This window comes from Cricetulus griseus, chromosome 3 (genome assembly GCF_003668045.3).
Source record: "Cricetulus griseus strain 17A/GY chromosome 3, alternate assembly CriGri-PICRH-1.0, whole genome shotgun sequence".
In the NCBI taxonomy this organism is placed as follows: domain Eukaryota; kingdom Metazoa; phylum Chordata; class Mammalia; order Rodentia; family Cricetidae; genus Cricetulus; species Cricetulus griseus.
The window spans coordinates 93,127,660-93,148,034 of record NC_048596.1 but is presented as its reverse complement, the minus strand read 5'-3'; the positions used below and the strand labels follow the sequence as shown (position 1 = coordinate 93,148,034).

Genomic DNA, 20,375 nt, shown 5'->3' with positions numbered 1-20,375 from the left:
GAAAGCTTTGTCAGTCCCTAAGATCTGGATCATTCTGTTTGTGTAACTTACTGGAATTTGGTGAAGGAGTCTGAACCTAATACTTTCTGTACTTACTGCCTCCTCTTCTTCTACACCTTCCTCCTCATCCTCATCCTCTAGTCATATTCACTGGAGAGTATGTGTAGCTAGTTCAATGGGCTTCACTCTTTTTTTCCCATAATTCTGGAGTTAGCCACAGTCTCACAGGTGATAGGAAGTACTGCTGACTAAGCTACAACCCTAGCCCTGCTGGTCTTCTTAAAATGCAACCATAGAAATGAAAAGGCACTAACTCAATAACCTCAGGAAATTTGGTAATGCAATCGAAACCACTATGGTCCAAGAGTTAATAAACTGCCAGCACAAAAATTCAGTTTGGGCTGGTGATGTAGATCAGTTGGTAGAGTGATTGCATAGCAAACACAAAGTCTTGGTCCATCTATCACAAAGGCACAAAGCTTCAATCCCAGAACTTCAGAGGCGGAGGCAGGAGGCTCAGAAGTTCCCAGGCTCCTTTCCTTACATAGAAAGCTCAGTGGCAACCCAGAATACATGAAAATCTATCTAAAAGTCTTACTTTCTTATCTCCTTTCTAGGAAACCCACCATAGATTGTTCACCTTCTAGGCTTCAGTTATTTCACAGACTAGTTACTGGCTTGTGTCATTTCCCTCTTGGAGTCCATGCTTCCTCTAATGTTCCTGATTTGTGTGAACTGCAACTGTCTAAACAATACTAGTCCAGATCTTACACCATAAACTAGAGCCCTATCCTGCAGAAATCCAACCTCTACCTTGGAATATATTCCTCTTCCTTTTCTGGATTAGTTTCAGGAACTAGAAACTCTGACTCCTAACTTAATCACCCTCATTTAGAGAGGGGGGACGGGAAGGGCGAAAGAGAGGGAGGGAGGGAGGGAGGTAGGGAGGGAGGGAGGGAGGGAGGGAGGGAGGGAGGGAGGGAGGGAGGGAGGAGGAGGGAGGGGGAAGGGAGGGGGGGAGGGAGGGAGGGAGGGAGAGAATTGAACCCAAGTTTTACCAGACTTATCAACTCCTCCCTACCTAACCATCTCTGCCAGGTTTCTTGGCATTAGCATCCTGGCCCTGGTGCAAGTGCAGAGTGCGACGTAAGGCTCTTTTGACCTCTTGGTTGCGCAAGCAGTAAATGATAGGATTGAGCAGCGGTACGATGACTGCATAGAGTACAGAGACCAGCTTGTTGGTGTCAAAAGCTGAGAGTGCTTTAGGCCTGGCGTAGATGAAGATACTGGCTGCATAGAAGATGATCACAACAGTAAGGTGGGAAGCACAGGTAGAAAAGGCTTTATGGCGGCCAGCAGCTGAGGGGATGCGCATCACAGCACCAGTGATGGCCATGTAGGAGGCTCCAGTGACAGAGAGTGGCCCCAGCAGAATAAAAATGGCCAGGATAAAATCTGTAAGTTCTGCTGTGGACATGTCAGTGCATGAGAGGTTGAGCAATGGAGAAACATCACAGAAAAAGTGGTTGATGGTGTTGGGCCCACAGTAAGACAGACGAGAAATGAGGAAAACTTTAACCATTGAGATGCCGAAACCTCCAGCCCAGGATCCAGCTGCCATCTGCACACAGAGCCGATTACTGACAATGACAGGGTAATGGAGTGGGTGACAGATAGCCACATAGCGGTCATAGGCCATAACAGCAAGAAGGACACACTCAGTGCAGCCCAAACCCAGGAAAAAGTAGAGCTGTGTCATGCAGCCCTCAAAGGAAATCAGCTGTCCGCGGTTCTGATTGGAGCTAATGAAGCCATCAAGCATCTTAGGAATTGTGACAGTGACATACCAAATCTCCAGGAATGACATATTAGCCAAGAAAAAATACATGGGTTTGTGGAGCGTGGGGTGGCTCCTAATTGCTGTAATGATGAGTGCATTTTCAGTCAGCACCAACACATAGGCCAGCAGAGAAAAGAAAAACAGTAATGCCCGCAGTGGTGCAGGAGCTGGGAAACCCAGCAACACAAATTCGCTAACTCGCCCACTGTAGTTCCTTCGCTCCATGCTTTCAGTCTTGTTCACTGCTCTTCAAGAGATGAGACCAAAGTGTCTTATGAAAGTAGCAGCAAGAATCTAGCTGTGGAATTTATTCTGATAGCCTGCAATACATGTGGTACATACAATTAATAACAGCTGCTCACTGAACTGAGCAATGAGCCAAAAAAAAAAAACACAGACAAAAATAAATGATTGTGTACTGCATCCACAATAAAAGATGGTTCTAATCCTTGAAGAAGTATGCACTGAAAGATAGCAGGTTAAAAAGAAGACAAGAGTCCCAGTGTCTGTCCTTTAGTCCTATATAAAGGGAAGAAGAAAACATCAAAGCCATAATGTCGATGGTGAAAACATAAGTGATGCATTTCCATAGAAGTAATTAAACACCTAAAATAAAAGATGATAAAATTTTAGGCTTCTCTAAAGTATTTATCATAAGCCTATGATATCTCTTTCTTGAGGAAATAAATTACACACTGAACAAATAGCAACTGTATATAACACAATTGAGTATCTACAGTGTATTAATATTGAAGGCATTGTTTTAAAATGTTTGTAGTACTACTGGCTCTTGAGAACAACTCTGAGGTGCTATCACTAATAATTCCACGTACACCTAAGAAAACTGAGATATAAAAATGTTAAGGGTGCGGCTGAAAAGATGGTTGGGAGCACTGGTTGCTCTTCCAGAGAACCAGGACCCAAATGGCAGCTCACAAACATCTGTAACTCCAGTTTTACAGAATCCAGCCACACACAGGATAAATGGGCACAGATGCATTCAAAACAACCATACCTAAAGAATTCAATAATAAGGAGAAAGTTTTTTAAAGGGAAAAATTACACAGATCTTAAGAAGTGGAACAAGAAGTTTGTGACATTAGAACCTGTGAAATATTCTGGTGATATACATTCCAGAGTTACATTCTAGAGAGGGAATCTACAAGTTCAGCTAGGCATTCAAACTTTTCAGGCAAAGAAAGGAGACTAAGGCAGAAAACCAAAGGTTACAGCAACTGTATAAGGCTCAAGTACCATAGAACTTAAAACTTACGAAGAAAGCCTAGAACTCACTTAGACATCATGTAATGAAGTAGTTTCTGGATGATCTAAGCGTTGAAAAGTCTATTGGATCTGAAAGTATGGCTAACTGTTTTCCAGAATAATGTCATTCCTTTAGAAACAAGGTTAAGCAAGCAAACACTCAAGTGAAGAAGTCTCTCTCTCTGTCTCTCTCTCTGTCTCTCTCTCTGTCTCTCTGTCTCTCTCTCTGTCTCTCTCTCTCTCTCTCAATATTGATAAAAAAGTCAGAATTTTCCCCTCCCAAATCCACAACCCTTCTCTGAATCTGATGTATGAATAAAGCTGGCATTCCAACACGACAGTTTATATGAATAAAGGATGCTTTTCAGTCAATGTCTTCTATGGTCATAGCATCAGTAAGGGAGGCAGAGATCACAGTGCAGAATGAAGTAGAGTCTTCTGTATATCTGAATGTTTTTCCTCCCATAAGTTTCTTCCCTGTTTCTTCTATTGCCTGGGCCTATGACGTGGGAGGGTTAGAATGTACTCAAAAAGCAAAATCTAATAACCTGTAATGACATTAGAGCTACATTTCTCTTTTTATGCTCAGTTATCAATCCTTGGGCATTTGACATCTCTCTCTGTAAGAGAACTACTGACATGCTCGCTTCTTAAATGGAAAGTTAACAGCTACAACTTTCCTTCATGACCTAGCCACAACCATATGCCTCCATATCATCCTTTGGTCTCAGACCTTCAACTTTTAATATTTTCTAACTTCATATTTCAAAATCTGGGAAAGAAAGACTATATATGAACTACAAATTTTCTATACTTATGATCTAGTCCCTTCAGTCCAAATAATCATATTTTACTTTATTTAAGATTCATCCAGAGTGTCTTGTTGACTTCACAATAACATTGAAACTCTTCAACAAAGCATATAGCTATTTCATCATCTTGCATTGCTTTAAACAAAACATTACATGTTGCCACGTTTTTTGCCATTGTATTCTTGAAGTGCAATTCTATGTGTCACTGCATAGTTCTGACCCTGCTGCAGTCTCCATCATCACAACTGACTCAATCTTTGTTCAGGAAGCACACCTTGATATGAACACTATCTACCCTTCTTTCTTTCCTATCCTCCTCATAGGGCTGGTAGTGTGCCTCTCATTACCTCTTCCATTAAAACCTGTATATACCATCACTGCAGTTGCTCAAGTGGATGTTACAAAAGGTGTGATATGTAGGTAGAGTAAACTTACTTTGTAGAAACAATGTCGACGACAGAAGATTATATGATGATTTCTAGAATATGGAAAATATGAAGTAGAAGTGACAGATCATAAGGCTGTATTGAGGTAAGCATAAGATGAATAAATGATAACAAGCTTTTAATGAAAAGGCTAAGAAATTACTATTAACAGAAGTGGCAGATGTAGATAATATAAACTGAACTTTGGAGTTTTTATTAGGTATAGAGAAGAATAGCTAGATGGATATTCTTTATATAAATAAAAGATTGATGGAAGAATTGACCACTTGCAGAGGAACTAGCACACAATAGAATCTACTTACTTTTTCATATGTACTCAACTTACAAGAGTCCTTCTAAGATGGCCATGTTAGCTAGAAGAGAACTTAGGGAATAAGTGAAAAGAAGAGTTGAGGTAACAAGACAAATAAAGCTGCTATGGAAACTCCAACTTCTCTTCCTTCCATGACCAGGAAACTCTATCAAACCAGAAAAGATTCCTCTATACACTACCTCCCTACTCTAGTCCCAATTCCTCCCTCCTCCTTCTGATGCTTTGGGATGATACTGAGCAGGAGCCCAAGAGACCAGAGTGTTACAAGATGAAAATAAACAAAAAGGCTAAGATAAATGACATAGAAAGAAAATGTTTGGCAAACTTGGGAAGTAGTTTGTCATGAAAGTTATATGAAAGGCATGGTGTTCTAATTCTTCCACATTCTTGTTGCTGCTCCCTTGGGCCTCTCACTGACAGGCAGTCTTCGTTTTTTTCTTGCTTGATACATTTCTGCTCAAACGAATGCTCAAAAGGATGTTATAAGCTTTGGGCCAGGCCAACCTGGATATCTTGAGAAATTAAGATTTCCTCTTTGAACTTTATGTCCTTAATCTATGTAATAATATTAACAGACCTACCTCACAGGATTATTGAGGTAATAAATAACAGAAACATAATATGACTCAGCTATACTCAGATATATAGTCAAATTATTCAAAACTAGCATACAAGACACACTTTCACATCCATGTTTATTGAAACATTATCCATAATAGTCAAAATATGTAACCAGCAAAGATGCCCACCACAGATGAATATATATAAAGAAATGTGGTATATGTGCAATGGAGTTTTATTCAGCCATGAAGAATAATGAAATGTTTCATTTGAATAAAATGGAATGGGTTAGCAAACATAATGTTAAGAAAATTTAGACTCAGAAAGACAAAAATGGTATATTTTCTTTTATATGTAGAATCTAGAGAATCTAGATTTAAACACACACACAGATGTGTGTGTGTGTGTGTGTGTGTGTGTGTGTGTGTGTGTGTGTGTGTGTGTGGTATGTGAAAGTGTAAAGGTGACTATTTGGGAAAAGGAGCAGAGAAAATGCCGGGGGAGGCAACAGAAGATAATGTGGGAATAGATGTAGATAAAATTCAACATATGTATGTACATTGTTTCATACAGTAAAATGACACTAATGATATCTTTAAACTAAAAATAAGAAAATTAAGGGTGGTGCCAAGAACATGACAAAGAGTCAACACTACTGGACTGTCTCCTGATCACATTTGGGTGACTCCTTAATTCAGTCACAAAAGATGTTCAGGATTGAGATTTCCATATCTTACTCATTTTTTATAGTTTATACTTCATTAATCTGTGGATTTTTATACAAATTTATTTTCTGTAAAATGATGAAAATATATTTCAAGAACTGAGAATTAAATGAAATCATGAAAATGCTTAGCACTGTTACTATTAACTCAACTAATGTAAATGTTGACAATGTGAAGTCCACATTCACACTGATAGTATTAAAATATATGACCTTGGCAAAAATTGTTCAAACTGTATGGTTCTGTGGTCTCATCTGCAATTATGAATGCTTCAAATACTTTACTGATAGAGTTGTAGAAACTAAATGAGTTAGCATACATGAAGAAGTTTCTTAGAATCACAGCATCTGGAACACAGTGTTACTACTAGAGAAACATTTACTGAATATGTATTGATTTTGGAGATAAAATATTAGTGGGAAATGGAAATGTAAGAGAAAAGTCTTTGAGATTCTGAGTTTAAGTGGGATTCTACTAAGTATTGGGGTGAAATTTTCCAGTTTTTTTGAAACATAAATGATCAGGAAAAAGTATGGTTGAGCAGTTATCACTGTATCACTAATAATAAGTCTCACATCCATGACAGATGTATACACACACACACACACACACACACACACACACACACACACACACACACAAATCTTCATGGCTTTTATTACAGGAAATGCACTGAGTTATAAGAAAGTAATCAGTATTAAATAAAATTGCCAGTGTCAGATATAAGATACTTCCCCATATACCATTGGCCAGTAAGATGCCAGAGATCCCCAGAACAGAATAGGCAATCATCACTGATCTTCATTGCTCACCACAACCACCTGGCAAGCCATATTGCTGACACACCCCACACTTTGGTTGAATACTACAGAGGAATCAAGCTAGAACTGACCTAGAAATTTCCTCTCTGTTGCCTAGCTTTCAAGGTGTTGGAATATAGTTAAGGATGCTGGAAGAGAAGAGCCAATAACTGTTACCCAGATGTGACCCCATGAGCTACAATAAGAAGTGCCTGAAAAAACATGCTGACTTTGTAGTAGTAGCATGACTATTATGTAGGTAACCAAATGCCTTGAGGTTCAGTTTAAGGCCTGCTACAGATGAGGAAATTCATGCTTAGTACTGAAACCCAATCAGGAGTCTATAACAGGAAGATCATAGGCCACAGGAAGGAACCTACTACTATTATTGTGGTAATGAATATGTCAAACTACCTATACTTATACCCATAGATCAGTGCTTCCCTCAGCATTGCTTAGAGGAGATGCTTTACTGTGGTTAAAACAGATTCATAATTAGTCAAAAGTGTTGAGAACAAGTGAATTTTGAGTGCTCAGCCATAAATAATCTATGCCAACCCCTCCAAGGTTCGGGTAATGTTGGGTTGTATGAAAAGAATATAAGACCCAAAGGATAGGGAGCAATGATGGAAAACAGTGTCCTCTGAGCATTACAAGCTGTTGCACTCATGAAATTCACTGCAGTTGTGTCTGTCTGAATAGACCTGTGCAAAATTGGACCCATCAACACTGCACTATGGATGAAGAAGGAGCTCATAAGGCCCCACTCATCACTATGGACCATGGCAATTAAGGGTTGCTGGGGGTAGGGTATCATTTAGTGACTTAGTGGTGTAGCCACTGATAAGTTGTTTGTGCTTGAGTACACCCATGCTCTTGCAAACATCTTATTTAAACACAGTGAGTCACAAAAAAAAGACAAGAAAGTTGGAGCAAGGTTTGTTAGTAAGAAGACTTTCGACAGTAGAGGGTAAATGATTAGAGAGGGCAATAAGAGTGAAAAATGACATAATTTTTATATATGTCAAATTTTAAGACAGAAGAAAACTGGCAAAAATTACAGAGAAATGGTATGTCATATGTAAAATAATTTAATAAACTAAACTAAACTAAAAAAATTTAATATGAAAAAGTACCTACAATAAAAACACCATTTTGAGTAAAAACATGTTATTGGTATTGTATTTAAATATTATATTCTCAGTTTAAAAACTTCAACACAAACAACTTGTTGAATTATAATTTATTTGGTTGTTTAAATGAAGAATGTTTGCAAAACTTTACATTTCACATGAATGTCAATTTTTCTTTTAATGTATATTCATTGAATGTTGTGATGGGCTTCATAAAAATGTTTTCATTCATATACATTATGTACTTTGACTATATACATTCTCCCTATAGTCTCTCCCATTTTTTATTTTCCCTGGAATTCTTCTTCTTCTACGCACATAATTGTGGGTTGTTTTTTTTAACACGGTACCAAATATGTTGTATTTTATTTTCATGTGTTCTTTTGAATTTCTCATTTTCCTTGAATGTCTGTTCCAATTCTTCTACTGTGTCTTCAAGGCCTGATATGAGGTCACCCACATGGTTCATTTTGTTGTTGAGGCTGCTACTTAACTTCTTATTAGATTAATTGAATTTTAAATATTTGTATTAATTCTTTGAAAATGTCATAGTGTATTTTGTTCATATTCACCACCCTTATCTAATGCCTTCCAGATCCACCTCCAACCTCTATCCACCCAACCTCATGTCCTCTATCTTTTTAAACCTATCAAGGCTAATTTGTACTGCCCAACTACTCTTTAGTAGGGAGCCTGCCCTGGAATATGATCAACCCACCAAGGGTCATGTCATTAAAGGAAACAGACTCTCCCTTTTCCAGTGGCTATCAAATACCAATAGGTCCTCAGCTAAGGTCAAGATTTTGCTCACATCCTTCCATTCATGATGAATTTTTGCCTGCCTTGAGTTTTCACAATTGTTGGGAATACTGTTACAATCACTGGGAGATCATATGTGCAACTCCTCTGTTGTTTAAAGTAAACACTGCTTCCTTGAAGTCACCTACCACTTCTGGCTCTTAAAAGTCTCTCCACCCTCTCTTCTATAAAGATCTCTGTGTCTTTGTGGGAAAGATGTGATATAGCTGTCAACTTTAGAGCTAATCCCTGTGCAGTCTCTTATTCTCTTCATGTTGACCAGCTGTGGAGATCTCTGTACTAATTGATATCCAGTGTAAGAAGAAACTCTCTCATGATGATGGAGAGATGCACTAATCTATGTGTATAGAAATACACATCCTATACATCTGACAGTATATACAGAGAATGACAAAACGTCAACACCAAGAAAATAAACAAACCAATTGGGGGGCTGAATTCTTTGTTAAGGGGTGTTTGTAGCAATGTTTACCATACATTCATTCATTCTCATTTTATTTCTTTTTTATTAAATTTTCATTTATTTTACATCCCAACTGCAGTTTCCCCTCCCTCCTCTCCTCCAATCTCCTCTCCCAACCCCCACCAATCAACTCCTCCTCCCACCTCTGCTCAGAAAAGGGCAGAGTCCCCAGAGGTGTCAACAAAGCATGGTATATCAAGTTGAGGAGGACTAAGCTCCTCCTCCCCACTATTAAGGCTGGGAAAGGCAACCCAGCCTAAGGAATAGGTTCTCAAAAGCTAGCCAAAGCACCAGGAACAGATTACCCATATTTTTATAACACATTGCTACTGTTCCATCACTACCTCTTATTCAGTTTACAAAGCTCTTCATCTGCCTCTATCTGGAGTAGAATCTCTTATTGTTTCTTCTAAATTGGATTACTTGGAAGCAGCATCTATCCTATTATCTTAATCTAGAAATGCCTCAATGTATTTTTAATCTCCTTTGAGACTGCTTGATCAGCTGATCACTTCCAAGTTATTTTGGCTCCAGAATTTGGACATTTTTCTGACATCATACGTACTAGTATTTAATGTTATTCCATTGTGTTTAGAATATATTTTATGTGATTTCAGTATCTTAAATATGTTGATGATTGCTTAGGTGCAGAGATATATAACCTATTTTGTTACATTTTTTAGGCAGTTAAAATGTATTCTGGGACTTCAGAGATGGCTTATTCAATAAGCTACTTGCTGTATAAGCACAGTGACCTGAGTCTATATCTAGAATGGTTGTAAAATAGACCATGCCTAAAGGTGTACACTCGTAATTCTTGTACCTTGGAAGGAGAAACAGGGGCATGCTGGCAGCCAGCCTAGTTTAATAAATTTTCTGATGTCGTTGGAAAAATTGCCATGTATTGTCCATATCCTGCTGAAGCCCTCCTTTCTTTGCATCTTCTTCATCTCTAACCTGAAAACAAAGACTTCTCCAACAGCCCCATCAGGTGTCAATGTCTGCTTTTTAAACTACTTTCCCTCTGTTCTGGTTGTGTCACTTCTGTTGTTCTGTTTTTCACTTCTCTGACACATATTTTTATTCTCTCCATTCTGCTACTGAGATCAAATATGCAATTCATTCTACTTATTTATTTTGTAGTTCAAAAGTTTTCATTTTTATCTTCATTTTTATCCCATTTCTTTGCTGAGATTTTCTATATTTTCATTTTGTTCCATGTATTTATAATTTTTCCTTGAAGTGATTTTGTGATGACCACTTAAAACTCTCTGCTAAACAGTTACAATGTTCTGTAATCTCTGTGTTAGCATCTTTTGGTTGTCTTCTCTCATTCAGTTTTAGTTCCTCCTGGTTATTAATATGTTGAAGAATTTTCCAGGAAGTCAATATACTTAATAATCCCTTATGACCCTTGTATCTTATTTAAAACTTTGAAATTGTTCCAAAATGGAAAGAAGTACATGGCTAGATGGAGCTAGAAAGTTTATCATTTTCCTACTAATGATATTAAAATATGAGAGTTTCTATCTGGGAATTGACATGTGTTTCAGATCTTTGATTATCCACTGATAGTGCCTTACCCAATTATGACTCCTCATATGGTCTCCACTAGTGGGTAGCCCTGTCCTTATGAGAAGATATTGAAAGTTCTAAGTCTCCAGAATTCGTCTTCTCATATAACTTAGAATGAAGAAGACAGGTTACCTCCTTATTACTGGAATGGGGTGGAAATCAGAGCTCTCCACATCTCCAAAGGCACGTAGTGGAATTAGACAGAGAAGCTCATTACTTTCCAGTGGTGTTGACAGTTTTGACTAAATATAGGTAAAGAAAATCTGCACTCCCCGCCAAGCCTTTGCTGGTAAGAGTGGGAATAAGGTTTCGGTTGTTCTTGATGGTATAGAATTATTATCTAACATGTCACACTAGATTGCCCCTTGGTTGGTTATTGAAAAGGTGTACTTTGTTGAGGCTTTATGACTGTACATGTTATCATTTCCAGATTTCTTGCTTTTCTAACAGCAGATTTGAGATACATAAAGCCCCAGAAAATCCAGGAAATATACTGTAACCATTGGGTTACAAAGTCCCTCATAAGACAATTTTCTTTATATAATATTTCAGAGTCTTATATTTGTTTTCTGTATAATACTCAAGGTTTCTCAATACTGATGAATCTAATAAAAGTTCACAATAATTTTGAGGCATAAATAATAATACATGATAAGATTTACAAAATATCCATTGGTAGAATATTTGAGTTAGCATAAAAATCAAAGTAAGAATATTACTTATATATGAAAATTATGGCATTACTTCAAAGATATATTGTTACATGCTGAGGATGAATATTATGTTCTCTATAGCAAACATAAAAATAAATAATCAAATTATTTAACACATAGTTCACAGACTATCTATCACAAATCTATCCCAACAGAAATGAGATGAAGTGACAAACACTGAAAGTGACATAAACAACTTCATCTCCAAGAAGGTATGCTACTGTTTTATGACTATTATCTCCTAGTGACTCTCAGTTTCTATTACTGCAATGAATTCACATTTTGTTTACCTAGCTTTCCAGAATTTGGTTTAAGTAATTTTATATCTGTTATTTACTAGAGGTATATATTCATACCCTATATGTTCAAAAAAAGTTAGGTAATATTTTCTAATTGATACTAAGTAACAAAAAGATAAGTTTACAGTCCAGGTTGAATGGGCACCTGCTAAAGTACCTACACAGAGCACTAATCACACTGTTGTTCCTGTAGTGTCTCCTCTAGTAAGCATTATGTTTTCTTACAAGGCAACATATCACTATCTTGTAACACAAAGTTTAGTTCTTACTGATTAACTTGGCACTTCTATAATTCATGATATATTATTTACGGTTTATTAAAAATTGCCTGAAGATTCAGAATGCAAAGTCAGCTACAAGGTATAGAAGCCAGGCACACACGTCTAATCCCAGCAACCAGAAGCTATGAGGTGTTGGTACACACTTTAATACTAGGACTCAGAATTAAGAGATAGATGGATCCCTGTGAGTCCAAGGCTGCCCAGATCTACCCAAGAGTGAATCAGTCTAAAAGAGAATTATAGCTCACACCTTTAATCCCAGGACTCATGAGAGATATATAAGTCAGTAACAGGATTCAGTGGGAGACATTCGTTCTCCATCCACACTGAGGAGAGGCAGCAGTTTGAGACTTGGTGAAGAACTTGTGTGTGGATCAGCCCTTTCAGCCTCAACTAGAGGTAAGAGGAGCTCGTGGTCAGCAGCTTTGCTTCCCTGATCTTTAGCTTGAACCCCAATATCATCAGTCTGTGGGTCTTTTTTCCTGTTACAGTCCAAAACTGTAAATATAGAAAAATTGGAAATTGGGCCTTAATTTCCTTTTAAGTAAAAGGAAACAACTTTTCAAATGGGATTATGTGATGCTAAAAGGTTATTATTTTATTCCTCATATGTTGAGAAACCTGAAAATGAGTCAGAGAGGAAAACCTGGATATAATATAGGAGTCTACAGCAGTAGCCTAAGTGAAAAACAACAAAAACTCATAGAATGGGAAATAATGGGGAATTACAGCTATGTGAGAAATAGAAAATAGTTGATAGTAAACAGTTAAATGGAATAGACAGTGGGGAAGGTTGTTTATGAGTAATTTCACAACAAATTAACTTCTTATGATAATTTTAACTGTCATCTTATAATAACCTAGAATCACCTGGAATGAAAATCTCAATAAGAGGTCTTCTAAGTCAGGCTGGCCTATGTGGATGCTTATGGGAGATTTTCTTCTTAACTAGGGTAATTGAAGTGGCCAGTCTACTATGGTGAACCATGTCCTGGCTTGGAGTCCTGGACTATGTAAGAATGGAGAAAGAAAGCCAAACAGTAAGCATGCATGTGTGTTTACTTATGATCTTGACTGTGGATATGATGTGTCTGGCTGCCTTGACTTTCTGATGGGCTATAATTTAGAATTATGAAGTAAAATATGCCCTTTCTCCTCTAATTTGCTTTTATCAGGGTATTTTAATCACAGAAACAGTAATAAAACTAGAAAACTAATCAAAGTTTTGTTCAGTCAATGTGAGAATTAATACATTCATAAAACAGTGGTAATATACAGAGTACACATATAAGGCATTCATGGTTGTATTATCTCATTGAGTACTCATAGTGTGTGAAAACTAATATTACAATGTAGATGAAGATTCATTGCCATAATGATAAGTAGCTTGCCCAAGATCACAAAGTCAGTGGGAGAAATAAATTTTGAGCTCACATTCTTACCCATGGCCACCTCGATCAGATTTACCACACACTACTACTTTTCACCTACTAGAGAGATCCACAAAAATTGTTTCCATGTCCTCAGATAGCAAAAGCAACTTTTTCATATAGTTATTTAATGTTTGTCTTTGGAATATCTGTCTCTTAGTTACTGTTCTATTGCTGCAACAAAATGGATTCAGAAGTATAGAGTCCATGATGGTAGAACAAGGGCATGGCAGCATGAACAGCTGAGAGTTCACATCTTGACCCCCTGGTAGGAGACAGAAAGAGAACTGTGAATGGTGTAAATCTTTCAAAACCTCAAAGCCTTCTTCCAATGACAAACTTTCTCCAATAAGGCCACACCTACTAATGCTTACTCCCACCAATTGAGAATCAAGTATTCAAATACATAAACCCATGGAAGGCGTTCTCATTCAGACTACCACAGTCAGTAATCTTATTAGTAGCTATGGATGGAAAAGTCAATTGTATACATATCAGCTATTGTTTCTATTACTTATTGGGAGTGAAGTGTTTCATATGTGGGATCTTTCATTTAGAATAATATCTGCCCAGGTACAATGAGAATAAACTTGGAGATGAGATCCATGTCTGAGTACAAAATTTGTTCATTTATCATATAGAACTCATATACATATCCTAAATGTAATTTCATACAATAATTTTGTGCACTTGCATTTTGATTCTGACTCATCAAGTTTTGACCACTGCCAATAGAATTCCTTCATGCTATGATTCAAATTTCCATGTCATGTCTTTAAGTTTCCCTGTATTTTCAAATACAATTGGAATTGTGCAGTTATTTAATGTCTGTCTTTGGAATATCTGTCTCTTAGTTACTGTTCTACTGTTGTTTCACTGTTGTTTCACAAGCAGCATAGAGTTGATTTGTTGTTTTCATTTCAATGGAGGTTCTTCTCTGGACACATACATTTGTATCATTTATTTTAGCAACATCTTACTTAGGTACAGTTTTATTTTTACTGTCCCTACACACTTTTGGTATATTGTCATATATTTCTTCACATTATTTTCTGAATAGCAAAATATAATGTTTTTGTAGTCATTTACTGGAATTTTGGAAATAAAAGCAATGAATTTGTGTGTCCAAATGGTGTTGCTTCAGTTTCTTCTTGTCCCACCAGGTCCTGCCACCCTTAAGCCCCAAATAAACATGCAGACTCTATATTAGTTATAAAATTGTTAGCCAATGATTAGGGCTTCTTACTGGCTAGCTTTCTCTTATTTATTTCACCCATTTCTAATAATCTAAGTATTTCCACATGGTCTTATCTTATCAGAGGAGGGTCTGGACCTATTATTCCTTCCTCTACTACATGGTGTCTCTCTGCGGTCTCGCTCTATCTACCTTTCCCAGAATTCTCCTTGCCTCCTAGTCCCATGTATCTTCCTGCCTCTATTGGCCAAACAGTGTTTTATTCATCAACCCATAAGAGAAACATAAATACAGAAGGACATCCCCCATCATCTAGGCTCTATTGATTTTCCCATTAACATCATGACTTTATGTTTCTTTACTATCATGTGAAATTCCATTATGTGCAATTGTCTAGGCTGGTCCATTACCTAACTGTTGTGAATGAGACAGCAGTGAGTATGGAGGTATATAAGTATCTCTGTGGTATGCTGACTTGCAGTCCATATGTCTACTCCCAGGAGTGATATGGCTGGGTCATATGGCAATTGTACTTTTAGGTTTTTGCCAAAACTCTATACTGATTTCCTTGATGATCCCACCAGTTTACATACATGCAGCAGTGCATGGGGCTCCTCTTGTCCCACATCCTCACCAGAATTTGTTGTTGGTTGGTCTCTTGATCATAATCATTCTGATTGGAGTGAGATGAAATCTCAGAGCCGACAGTCTAGGGAAAATTCACTGCTTTTCTAGATAGCAGTCAAACCTGTAGGCCAAGGAGGATGTGTTCTTGAGGAGACCCCTTGCTGTGTTAAGCTTATCAGGAGATATGGCTCAGCTACCTGGGTCATTGCCCTTCCCCAGATCTGATACTATATTTTCACCTAAATTTCCCTCCAGGTCCCCAGTGTAGGCCACTGAGATCATTGATCATCTGTGCTCTCTGGAATCAGAGTGACTCATTAACAACATTTTAATGAGGACACAAACAGTAACTGTCCATTAGTACATCATTTAGACTGAAGACCTGGAGTTCAGCCAAGAGCAGCACATTGGAATAAAGAGAGTGGACTTCTCTTGGCAGAAGTCAAGAAGCTTTTTACTGTTGGGTCTCAGGGGTCCCTTGCAGGTCCCAGAGACTGTGGTTCTGAATACAGGTCTGGAGGGACAAGGGACTTGCTGGGAGGATGAAAAACAGTGGTGAGTGGTCCCAGGTTTATCACTTCTCTCAGCAGAGAGACTCTTCGGGATATCAGATGCCTAAGTGTCATGTCTTTGTTTCCTAGGTCCATTAAACTCTACTTGTCCAGGGAAACATTGACCTTCTTCTCCCCTCTTTCCTGTATATACTCCTTAGACAGTCCATCTGTTCTCAGACTTTTAACAAACCACAACCTCTGGAAATGAAACTTGGGCATGGATCAATGGTAGAGCCACTGAGTTGGCTTCTTTGCATGCATTAATAGTGAAGTCTCTCTCTCTCGCTCTCTCTCTCTCTCTCTCTTTCTCTCTCTCTCTCTCTCTCTCTCACACACACACACACACACACACACACACACACACATTTCATTTTATTCAACCCTTCTTGATGTATTCAGAGTTCATTTTAAAATCATTTGAGGTAATCTGTCATTATTATACTCAAAATCTTTATGTTTTGTTTCATCTTAGAATAAAACATGTTATCAGCAAGCAATGTAAGTCCCAAAACTAGTTTCCTGACCCAAGCTCAGTTCTTGTCTTTATTTATCCACTAAATTATACTCATATTTAATTTTTCCCTTTATAAAATGCATTTTAGTTTCTCTAAATACTACCTTATATTCCCTTAGCAGCACAAAGTCTATAATGTCTTGGTTCACATTCTGTGTGTGATCCTTACCAGTCATGCAAGTTCATATAATGGCTCTAAGTTTCCATCCTGCCATTATTTAATTTGTAAATGTAATATAGTAATAAAATTATATGTGCATATTATTCAGTCTGTAATGATAAAATAATAGCAGTTGAAGCCAACAACTGGTTTATGTGATCACTTGAAAAACTGTTATATAAATATGTTTTATTATTTGTTGAATTTCCACAAATGTGGTTTCAAGTTTGTCATTTATCATTTAAATATTACACAGATATTTATTCCTATTTACATGTTAATCTAAATACAAAAATTCATCAAGGTGAGTAGTGTGGAAATTATGGAATAAAGAATAAAATGAAATAACTTCATCAAGAGGAACAGTGAAATGAATACATTGGCAATTTTGACATTCATGGATATAATGCTATTTTTGAAAATTAACATATTTGCCCTAAGTAAGCATAATATTTATAACATCCACTGAACTAAACATATGGAATATCTTCTAATGCTATTAAACTTTTACTTATAACACAGTTCTAAATGGCTGTACAGAAGCCCATAATAAATCAATTTATGTCAAATGTTGCTGTATCTGTTATTTTCACTCATTAGTTGATGTTATAATATCATAACATGTATGAAGAGGCAAATTCTAGAAAACAAAATTCTCCAAATGTAATCTAAAATTGTAGAGCATACCTAGTTTAAAATTTCTTTAGTATATAATTTTAAACATATCTGGCATTTGACCTATAATGTTTTTCTCTTAGCTTTTAGCACAATTGAGTACCATACTTTCCATTATTGAAGACTATCCATTGTACACCCATGACACATCATCAAATAAGAGTTTACTGTGTGAGCATGAATTGATATCTGGGTTTTCTAATCTATTCTCTTGGTCTTTGTATTTGTTTTTATGTCCGTTTGCATGTTTTTCTACTCTTGGGAAATTTATCACATAGCCTAGATATCTTTCTGATTTTTAATTTTTGTTCAATTTTTAATTTTAAGTGTTCAAGAATACATAATTTCTTAGGGACAGAATCATCTTTCTCCTTGTGAATGTTGCTGTAGTATCCTGCAGCACTCTAAAATGTATATTCTTCACAATTGCATACAGCTTAATTTCAATATTTACATCATTTTCCATATCAGATATAATCATATACTAGTAAATTGAGGATTAAGCTGGGCTTTATTGTATTCTTCTTATACTTGTTATTCTTGTACATAAATTCTTGTGTCTGAAGCATGTCTGTACTTCATTTGTTTCTACATTTAGAATTTGTTTTTGCTCTAATATTTTCATAATTCATAAAGGCTTTCATGCCTATGTTTTAGCAAAGTTTATTTCTCCTTGCCTAAAAGTATTAACTGTTTGTGTTAGGTGTTCTTATTCTTCCTATGCACCCTCCAAGATATTGTATGCTTCATTTACATTTCATTAATTTTTTGAATCACAAATAAATACTATATTTATATCATTTCCACTTTTATCAGTTATTTTATACCTATTTAAAATTACTCAAATATCTCTTCCATTAGACTCAAGATATCAATCAGCCCTCACACATCATCACACAAGTTACTCTGTAAGAACTGAATAAATACTGAAATTTTCATATCATTTAAAATCTGTTTCTTACATCATGTTGTTGATGAACTATTGATGAATGTTTGCCTTTGAAATTTCATGATAATGTTCCTCAGAAGTTTAACAAAAACTTTAAGGAACCTGTTATTGGAGGGGTTGTTTGTTTGTTGGGATGCTTGGGGTTGTTCATTTCAAATTATTTGAAACCCATTACAAACATCAATTTTCTACTTCCTTATATTTTATTATTCTTGGGACCTTAATTTTGAGACACAATGGATTATACAACTACTGACAACCTGTTGTCAATTCTGGCTATGATAGACTGAAGATGAAGCTCCAAGGATTGGCACCCATTAACTAAGTAGGTAATAAAGAATTACAATTTTGTGAGTTGAGGTAGGCTGCAGTTCCTATAATGAAGATATTGCATTGATCTGACCTACTAAAGTAGTTTTTAGGAATGCCTTCCTCATTTCCCTCCCAAGAACCCAAACAAAATCTAATAAACTGTGTAATTTGTCAAAGTGTTCTGGAGTCATGGTCTCTGAGGCACTCATAAAAGTATCTATTAATTTTGCAGTAGATAAATATTGAAACAATGACATATTGATTAATGGTACTTAATATATGATAGATAAATGGAATTCTTACACTATTTTTTTCACTTTGCTTCAGGATACTTTTCATTCAGCCTAGTTACTAAAGGAAGCATGGGCTGCATAAACTGCTCAATTTGTTTTATAAAATCAATGATTTTTTTAAAAGTATAAAATAAAGGTAATGATTACCAGTGTGAGAGTTTTGGTGTTTGATCTATATCTTTATCTTTGTTTTTAAGCATCACAAGGTCCTTTTTCTTTGAACAGATTTGGTTTTAGCTCTTTCCCTGACAATTATCAGGAGTCTGAAAACAAGTCCAGAATTGGATTTGTACAATCAAGAATCTATGTCCATGAGCACACTGGATATTTATGTCCATGTCCATGGCTGCAGGAAACTGGTCAAGAGTAACTGAGTTTGTCCTCATGAGCTTCTCTTCCCTGCCTACTGAAATACAGACCTTACTCTTCCTGGCATTTCTAGCCATCTACCTGCTCACTCTGCTGGGAAACAGCCTCATCATTCTGGTGACCTTGGCTGACCCTATGCTGCAAAGCCCAATGTACTTCTTCCTCAGGAACTTGTCCATCTTAGAGATTGGTTTTAACCTGGTCATTGTGCCCAAAATGTTGGGAACCCTGATTGCTCAAGACACAATTGGCTGTGCCATTCAGATGTATTTCTTCTTCTTCTTTGGAGTGGCTGAATGCTTCCTTCTGGCCACTATGGCATATGACCGCTATGTAGCCATCTGCAGTCCCTTGCATTACCCAGTCATCATGAACCAAGAGACACGGGCCAAACTGGCTGCTGCCTCCTGGTTTCCAGGATTCCCTGTAGCCACTGTGCAGACCACATGGCTCATCAGTTTTCCATTCTGTGCCACCAACAAGGTGAACCACTTCTTCTGTGACAGCCCACCTGTGCTGAGGCTGGTCTGTGCAGACACAGCACGGTTTGAGGTCTATGCCATTGTAGGCACCATTCTGGTCGTCATGATACCCTGCCTGCTGATCCTGTGTTCCTACACTCGCATTGCTGCTTCCATCCTTAAGATTCCATCGGCTAAAGGGAAGCGCAAAGCTTTCTCCACCTGCTCCTCACATCTTCTCGTTGTCTCTCTTTTCTATGTGTCTTCAAGCCTCACTTACTTTAGGCCTAAATCAAATAATTCCCCTGAAAGTAAGAAATTGTTGTCATTGTCCTATACTGTTGTGACTCCCATGTTGAACCCCATCATCTATAGTTTGAGAAATAATGAGGTGAAGAATGCTCTCAGCCGGACCTTCCACAAGGTCCTGGCCTTCAGAAACCATATCACATAAACATCCTCTCTCCTCTTTAAATGTCCACTGGAGTGACACCACTTGTTAAATAGCTGTTAGGAAGCTCAGTAGAGACAAAAAAAAAAGAAAAGGAGAGAGGTCATTGAGATCCATCTATACTTCTCTGCATTCCCATTGTGTGAACATTGTTTTCTCATCAGTGTAATTTGTATTTTTGTTACTCTGTGGCCAATTTGTTCAAGGTATTTATTTTGTGAATAGGCATGAAAGTGACATACATTGTGAAACTGTGTGGAGATCCTTCTAATGTGCACTTGGGATCATATAGAAAAAAAAAAAAAACAGTAAAAAGCACCAAAAGTCATCCTGCCCCTTTTT

General features: G+C 37.1%; 2 protein-coding genes across 2 annotated transcripts; one reads left to right on the top strand and one right to left on the bottom strand.

Moving 5' to 3' along the window:
* Positions 1-1,081: 1,081 nt before the first annotated feature.
* Positions 1,082-2,065, bottom strand: LOC100754554 (olfactory receptor 226). Its single transcript, XM_027405007.1, has one exon. The coding sequence runs from the start codon at positions 2,063-2,065 to the stop codon at positions 1,082-1,084; it is 984 nt and encodes a 327-aa protein (XP_027260808.1).
* Positions 2,066-19,082: 17,017 nt separating this feature from the next.
* LOC100754842 (olfactory receptor 10A5) lies at positions 19,083-20,036 on the top strand. Its single transcript, XM_027405008.1, has one exon. It carries the CDS (start codon positions 19,083-19,085, stop codon positions 20,034-20,036), a length of 954 nt encoding a protein of 317 aa, XP_027260809.1.
* The last annotated feature ends 339 nt before the right edge of the window (positions 20,037-20,375 follow it).